Below are 8,394 nucleotides of genomic sequence, written 5' to 3' on the forward strand. Positions count from 1 at the left end.
TCAGAAGCGGGTTGAAGCTTTCTCATAGTCGGTTGCAGTTTTTCTCTGATTTTCTTCGCCGGTCACCGCCAAAGAAGGGTGGTAACAAATTATGTCGCCGGTCGTAGCAAAAAATGACCGCGGTTGCAGCAAAAAATGTGTTCACCGCCGTCGCATGTTTAGCATCACCATTAATGATGTAGCAAATCTCGATGATGGTAGTAGCAAACATTTACGACGGATGCAGCAAAAACACGTCTCGCCATATAACCAATGCAGCTCGCGCGCTACAGGTTGCAGCTCGCCTTGTTGCGGGTTGTAGCAAATTGCAACAATGATGGTAGCACTTTCACAGATAGAGGGAGAGGAGAGGGAGGGTCAAGCTGGAGACTGCCCCTCATGGCAGCACCTAGGGGGGATGTAGCAGCATCTGTGGGGGATTGTAGCAAATCGCGACTATGGTTGTAGCAGTTTCAAAGGTAGAGAGAGAGAGAGAGAGAGAGAGAGAGAGAGAGAAAGAGGAGATCAGGAGAGGGACGGCCAAGCTGGAGAACCCCCCTCGTAGCAGCACCTAGGGTAGCCATGGAGCTGTGCTCTAGCTGGGGAAGAAAAAGGGAAGGGACGAGTGGAGGAGAGAGCTACAGAGAAAAAATAAGAGAAATACAGTGCGTGGGCCAGAAAAAAGTATGAGTGCGTTGTCTCCCTGGTCGTACGATCCAGTTGAATCGCGTGGCCCGCGCGCGTCCGGCGCAACGGTTTGGCCGGCGCGCCGGGTGGAAACGTTTCCCTTAGCCGAAACCCTAGCAAAGACCGTCTCTTCCTCTATCTAATCTAAATCTAAAGGAAAAGAAAGAAGGGCGACGGGGTTGGCGGCGGAAAGACAAAGAGCGGCGGAGAGCGGCCTCGTGAGGTGGAGATGGAAGGGGAGGCGAACGGCGAGAGTGGTGAATCTGGAAACTGCATCGGCCATGGTGCTGACATCCAGAGGAGGAAGCATCAGGAGACAAAATCGGAGATTGAAGTAGCCAACAAGAGAGGTCAGGTTGCGGCATTGATTTCCGCTTCTGTTGACACAAAATTGGAGATGGGGGAAACTGAGGGGATGAAGGAGAACATGCTGTCGGAGATCCAGCACGAGGGGACAAAATCGGGGACTCAGTCGGCCACGGAGATGGTCAGGGCTGAGATCTGCTCCTTACTCAGTCGTATCTCCAAGAAGGTCACGGAGCTGAAAGCCGAGCAGAAGCTGAGGATTAGCGACTATAGCAGTGACGAGGTCCATATCCACATGGATAACATGTACAGCGAGGTGACAAATTTGCTGCAGATGATGGAGAAGGTGCAGAACAGCGAGATTCCCGGCAAAGAGCAAGTCTCGGAGAACATCGGTGTGGAAAGGATTCAGATTAGGACTGAAGACAAGGGTGGATCAGCAACCAAGAAGCAGGGGCTGACCTACTATGAATATGGACTGAATGCAATCTTCAACGGGTTGGATCAGCTTTGCACCCGGTTGGATCAGATGGGACATCTTAGTTACAATTCTCAATTGTTCTCCGAGCTGTTCAAGGAGTCGGTCAACATGACCAAAATCAGGTTAAGAGCCAGAATCAAATTGGATGAGGTGGATGAGACGACACCAATAATTTCCGATGATACTCTGGAGGCAGCCAACGGGAAGTGCGAGGTGTCGCCGAAGATTTCCACTTCCACAGAGATAAAATTGGAGATAGAGGAAACCAAGGAGATGGGAGTTAAAGCAAAAGAGAAGCTCAGGAAGGCCATGATGCACAATAAACAGGATGAGGAGTTCTTTGATGAGTACCGTCGTGGCTGGGTATCGAATTGGTCCAGATTATATGGTACCTTCACAGAGACGAGTGAGTAAACATTCGTTCATGCCATATATCTGCTCATTGTTCATTGCGTTTCTTCTTTCCAACTGCATGTATCAAACAAGCATACTGCATACATAATCTCTAAATAGTCTTCCCCTCTGATGGCTGCAGCTTCATTGAGTCCTATGCACTTTACACACAGTACACCAGGAAACACCCCATCTGCGGCTTTTGTTGCTAGCACTCTGCAGATTTACTCCATCCAAGTTAAAGAAATAGAAGATGTTCCAGGCTTGAAGTGGCCGATGGAAGTGTACGGCGTGATAGCTGCAAGAGACGATGTGGATCACAATCGCAACATACTCTTTTCCCGTCGAAGGAATAACTGCCAAATACTCAATCAAGAGGTCCGTTTAGTATTTTTCTTCCTATTTTATCTTTCCTGGTCCGTTAATTAGTTATGACTGATGCATTTAGAAATACACATCTTGTTAAGAACACACATCAAGCGATTGCCCACTAAATTGCTAGCTTAGCAAAACTGATTAATGAATGGTGAATGCAGGATCCTTTTTTGCACTTGACTGGCCCGTCTCGTGCAATTGTATGTGAGGAACCTGTTCATGTGGAAATCAAGCTCAAAGTGAAGGCTGGAACAGAGTCTGAAGATATTGCGTTGATGACTCGTGTCTGGTATTACAGCGGTAAAGTGTCATGTACTCTATATACCCCTGTTGTCGGAGGCTTATGCACAATGGTGTTAAGCTCAGAGGAACTTCATGAATCAGTCCAGGCTACTATCGTGGGTATCCGTCTCCGTGTTCCTGAAGAGACACCAAGTCTTTTCAAAAACGGTGGCAGAGTTGTTTGCTTCTCTCTGCCTCGGAAAGGCAGGCCTCGGAAAGGCAGGTTGCCTAACAGTACTCACCCTTTATTTCGGCAAGTTGTGCTTCAAGATGGAGCAATGACTAGTTGTTCAAAGGGTTACCTTAATCTGTCAAGGCATGTTGTCTCTGTAAAATTATGTGGAACGCTTGAAGTTGTCATACATGCTAACTCGCAGTCTGGGGCTATCAAAGGTGAAGTATCCATCAAGGCCCAGAAATGCAATATAACTCAGGATGTGTGTCACCTTGGCGACTCTGAGCTGGAAATCACAGTTGCTTGGTCCCGTCTAGTTCAAGACAAGCTGTGGATCTCAATGGAGGGAAGTGAGGAAGTTTGATTGTGCTCAGGCGTTATGAAAGCTGTCAGACTTAGTATTTCCAGTGTTCTGTATTGTAGAAGTGTATTTTGTATTTCCAGTGTTGTGTATTGTATTAGTGTATCCTATTATGTAATGTGGTACTGACCAGTATGTCACAAAATATCTGACTGTTTGTGTATAGGTCTTGTTCTCGTCAGCTTTTTGTTATCTATGCTAACACTCTGGCAGCATTGTTCTTACTTAAATGATTCATTCAACAAATCTGCTGAAGTGAAAAAGCCTGAGCGAGTAACGGAGTTCCACCCTATTAGACTTGTAATGTACTCTGCAAACTTATCTCCCAAGATTCTTGCAAACCGGTTGAAGGAGATACTGCCAGAAATCATCTCGCCAACACAGTCCGCATTTGTTCTGGGGAGGATGATTGCAGACAATGTGTTATTGGCATATGCGATTACTCACCTGATGCATAGGAGAAAGGGTGGTCGTGTGGGGCTGGTTGCAGTCAAGCTAGACATGAGCAAGGCTTGTGACGGGTGGAATGGAGCTTTTTGGAAAGAGTCCGTCAAGTACCGAGTTAAAATTCCCCCGCAAAAAAAAATAAGTACCGAGTTAAAATTAATTGGGGCTTTATAGGAGACAATTGTGCCTGAAAGGGGTCTCCGACAACAGGACCCTCTACCCCGTACCTATTCATTATGTGTACTGAAGCGTTTTCCGAATGTTGCAGCAAGCAGAGGAGGAGGGAACCATTCAAGGTGTGCAGATTTGCAGGGGTGCACCAAAGATTAATCACTTGTTCTTTGCAGATGATTCTCTTATAGTTATGAAGGCAAATGTGCAAGGAGCAGCAAAGTTACAACAGATTTTAGCTTTGTATATGAGGAGCAAACTGGCCAAAAAAATCAACAAGGACAAATCCACTGCCATGTTTAGTAAGGGGACAAGTGCGGCAACAAAAGCGGGTGTTCTTGTTAGTTTGGGTATTGCAACAGAATCACATAACCAGAGGTACTTGGGCCTCCCGGTACATATCGGTGCATCCAGAAGCAAAGAGTTTGAATGTCTGAAGCAGAGAATATGGCAGAGGATTCAAGGATGGAAGGAAAAGTTACTACCGAAAGCAGGGAAAGAGGTGCTCATAAAGGCGGTTGCATACGCGATCCCAACCTATGCCATGTCGTGCTTTGATCTCACTAAGCAAGTTTGCGAAGAAATCAGTGCACTAATTGCGCGGTTTTGGTGGAGTCAGCAAGATAAAATGAACAAATGCCATTGGGTCAGTTGGGAGAAGATGACTAGATCAAAGAAGGATGGTGGACTTGGCTTCGTGACTTGCATATTTTCAACATGGCAATGCTAGCTAGGCAGGGATGGCGACTTCTGGAAGCACCAGACACACTATGTGCTCAAGTCCTGAAGGTCTGCGATCTAATCAACTCTGTGACTGAGCAGTGGGATGAGCCGTTATTACATGACATTTTCTGTGCCGAGGACGTGAAGGACATTCTGAAAATACCATTGAGAGGAGGAATGGCGGATCACTTTGCTTGGCATCCTGATGCTAAGGGTCATTTCACAGTCCGCTCTACGTACCATTTGGGAGCACACTTGTGAGATGCGAAGAGGAGGAGCCAGGTGGGCTCCTCGTCGGCAGGTGGCCGAGGTAGCATGCAGTGGGATAGAATCTGGAAATCAGCATTTCCAGGGAAGGTATGTATCTTCTTGTGGCGAGGCGACTAGCACATAACAGTCTGCCACTTTGCATGAATGCTCAGAGGAAAAGGATTGAGCTTGATACTAGATGTCCTGTGTGTATGCGCCTGGATGAAGATGGAGGGCATTTGTTTCTAAAGTGGAAATTTGTCCAAAGGATATGGAGTGACATGGACATGGAAGATCCCAGGCTAGCTCTGTTACAGTGTAAGAACGCAGCTGTGGTTTTTGAACATCTATGGACCCTTGTGGCGCATAAGAGAGATGCTTCTTTTGTCCTGCTGTGGGAGGGGTGGTCGGCCAGAAATAAGGTGAATGCTGGGGGCAAGCTGAGATCGGCTGATGATATAGTTTATTCGATCAGGCAGCACATTCAGGAACTCAAAGCTGGTACGAAGGTTGCGAACGCCTCTGTTGCTAGCCAGCAAATACTCCAGTGGCAAAGACCCCCGGATAACACACACAAAGTTAACTTTGATGCTTCTCTTTATGCGGAGACTGGCAGGGGCGCTTGGGGCTGTGTTGTCAGGAACTCTCAAGGGGAATTTTTAGCTGCACGTTCAGGATATTTGGAGCACATGGCTGGGCCGCTGCATGCTGAGATGTCGGCCTGTGTGAGGGCCGTTGAAGCTGCTGCAGAACTGGGCATTCATAGGGTGATATTTGAGTCAGACTCCTCTGTCCTGGTTAATGCTCTCAACTCTGATGAGTATGATCGTTCAACGATTGGCGTGCTCCTGAGGGAGTCTCAGTCTTTGCTTTGGGAACTTTTGAGTCTTTCGTGTTTAGCTTTTGTAAGCGCGAGTGTAATAAAGTGGCCCATGAACTAGCCGTGTTTGGCTACCGGGCAGGTGGTGTAGTTTCTTCCTGGCTTGAGCAAGCCCCGGACTTTGTGTCAGCTATTGTCGCCAGCGATGTTGCTGGGCGGGCTTAGTAATGGAAAGTTGGTTTCCAGCGTAAAAAAAGAAGAAGCAAATCTGCTGAAGTGAATGCCATCGCTTGGTTCTGGTGATTCTTCTTGGGCGCTGCTAGGCATTGGTATGCAATGCATCCATCAGACTAGTCATTGCACCATCGGATCAGAAGAATTAGGGGCGTCCAATCTGCTTCCTAGGACCCACGCGGGAGGGTGTTTAGGATCGCTAATTGCGTGCTTCCTCACACGCGCCTTCTCCTGCAACCAACGCCCTCCACTATCGGGGTTCTCTCCCTCAAGCCGTTCCTTCCTCCTCCATCTGAGCATGTTTCCTAGTCCAGATGATTTTGTCCAGTTTATGCAAAAATGGCGCACCTGATGCTTGAGATTGAGTATCGGGATCCCTATTGCAGATCGTCATCGTGCTTCCGGTGGTCCAAGTCTGGCATCAGTTCCGAAGCAGGAGGAGATGCTGCAGCCTGGCTTGAGTTCGGAAGGAGGAGATGCTGCAGGTGGGTTTAATCGGCAGTTCAAAAATTCCCCGGTTTTGTCAACGGAGGCGAAGACGTAAATTGAAGACTGTACCTGTTGTTTCGTTTTTTGGGTGATTTTGACGAGAATCGGGCTCCGTTTGATGCTAGTTAGTGTTGAATGGATATTTCTCCATTAGGCAGCAAGACCGTGTGATTATTGGGATAGTTGTATGTATTTTGTTATAATAATTCGATGGAAGCATTATATGTGTAGATTTGTGATGCACCGGTCATGCTTGGTAGAAGCTCTGAATGTCCATGTTCTGTTGTTTCAGCTATGTCATGTTCTTGTAGCATCCGTGTTCATGTTTTGTATGTAGAAGCATTATAGTTTGCCAAGTTCAAGGAGATGATGGAGGAAACAACATCTTTGACTATAGATGCGGTAGAAGGTAATCTGTTTCAGTTTGAGCTACAGCGTAATGATCCTAGTTCCAAGAAAATTCATATGGTTATTGTCGACCCAGTTGCTAGCTCATATGACTGCTCATGCAACCGAGTCCACATGAATGGGGTCTTGTATCATCACATGCAGAAGTTCATGGTGCATACTAATGCGCAAGAAATACCAAAGATTTTATCGACGTGTTTGGTTCGACAGTTTTCCACCGTCGCCCGATTACACGGAATTTCCTATACGCCGCTTATTGCGGCAAGTTGTCGCGCCTTCGCACAGGGCGCAGCTCACCCTGGGCCGGCCCATTTGCGGTCGTTTCCCTTCTCGCGAGATTAAAAACAGCACCTTCTGTACACGCCGCGCGCTAGCCACCCCGACTGACTCGTTCTAAGTTGACGAACCACAACGCGCAACCTAGAAAAACATAAAGCAGCGACAAAACTTAAAACCAGTTCACGGAATTTTCCAAAAAACTTTTGTTCCTTCTACTGGTTTTTTCGGGTTTTCTTCACAGTCTCTTTCCGTTCTTTCGTTTCTTTATTTTTTCTTTTCTTTTTAAGTTAAAATATTGTTCAGAATTTTGAAAAAAAAATCTTGTAGCCAAAATTTGTTCATATTTTTTAAATAATGTTCACATTGCCAAAATTTTGTTCGCAATTTCAAAAAAGTTCATGTTTTCATATTTTAGGTTACAATTCAAAAAGATGTCCCAAATTCCAAAAAAATTCACATTTTCAAAATTTTGTTCACAATTTACAAAAATGTTTGGAATTTCGAAATTTGTTAATCGCTTCAAAAGATGTTTTTTGAGTTTTGTTCATGTTCTGAAAAATGTTCAAAATTTATAATTTTGTTCACATTTTCAAAAAAAAATCGCACTGTTAAAAATGTTCGGAATTTCCAAAGAAAATCATGTAGAAAAATGCTTGGAGTTTCAAAATTTTGTTCGCATTTTTCAAAAAATGTTCACCTTTTCAAAAAATTGTTCTCACTTTTAAATTTTGTTTGTGTTCTCCCCATCCCCGTCGCGAGCAGCCACGCTTGCCGGACTTCCCCCTTCTTCGTCGCAAGTAGGCATGCCGGCCGGGCCTCTCCCTTCTCCTCACTTCTTTTCCGACGCTCTGGTTTGGGAAACCAACCCTTCGTTGAACCAAACACATCACGGATTACCGCCCATCCGTCAATCGCCTTATCTTGTCGACGACCCGTGCCACCAATCGCCTTATCTTGTCGACGCCCCGTGCCGCCGATCGCTTGAATCCACTGATGTGTGACATTCAGTCAAACATGTTCACCAATAACAACTGGAATACTCTTCAGCAGCACATTTGGGTAAATATTCACATAGGTCGAGCAACATCCCTGAACCAACACGAGAGCATAGCAGTTACAGTCTTTGAGAAATTTGCATAGCAGCATAGCAACAACCAGCAGCACATTTGGCAGCTGATACAAGAATGAGAAAGTTGGTTTCTGAGACAAAACATGAACAGATGATGTAAGAAAAGGGGCATGATCACAGCTGATACCCGAGCACCAGGATAATCTGACACACCTATGTAACACGACTCTATTTCGCTACTGAAAGAGCACTTGTAAACACTCTTTCACTCTAGAAAACTGAATCTGTGGGTAAGTTTCTCTGCACATCATCCTTGCGCCAGACAATCGTCCAGAGGAATTCTTGCCGGCCGACGGCAGCTCCTCCGCGGCCACGTGCCATATCCTTCCGCCTCCTCCCCTCCTCCTGGGACGCGCCCTCTCTCCTCCGCATCCCAGGCAAGCGGCCCAGCGACCGGGACGGGCGG

General features: G+C 46.4%; 1 protein-coding gene across 1 annotated transcript; it reads left to right on the forward strand.

Annotated features, from left to right (window-relative positions):
* The first annotated feature begins 724 nt into the window (after nucleotides 1–724).
* Nucleotides 725–3,202, forward strand: LOC109763544 (uncharacterized). The gene is made up of 3 exons (XM_020322387.4): nucleotides 725–1,859; nucleotides 1,989–2,224; nucleotides 2,383–3,202. Exons 1-3 carry the CDS (start codon nucleotides 896–898, stop codon nucleotides 3,040–3,042), a joined length of 1,860 nt encoding a protein of 619 aa, XP_020177976.1. The 5' UTR covers nucleotides 725–895; the 3' UTR covers nucleotides 3,043–3,202.
* The last annotated feature ends 5,192 nt before the right edge of the window (nucleotides 3,203–8,394 follow it).

The sequence above is a fragment of the Aegilops tauschii genome, chromosome 2 (assembly GCF_002575655.3).
Source record: "Aegilops tauschii subsp. strangulata cultivar AL8/78 chromosome 2, Aet v6.0, whole genome shotgun sequence".
NCBI classification, from domain to species: Eukaryota; Viridiplantae; Streptophyta; class Magnoliopsida; order Poales; family Poaceae; genus Aegilops; species Aegilops tauschii.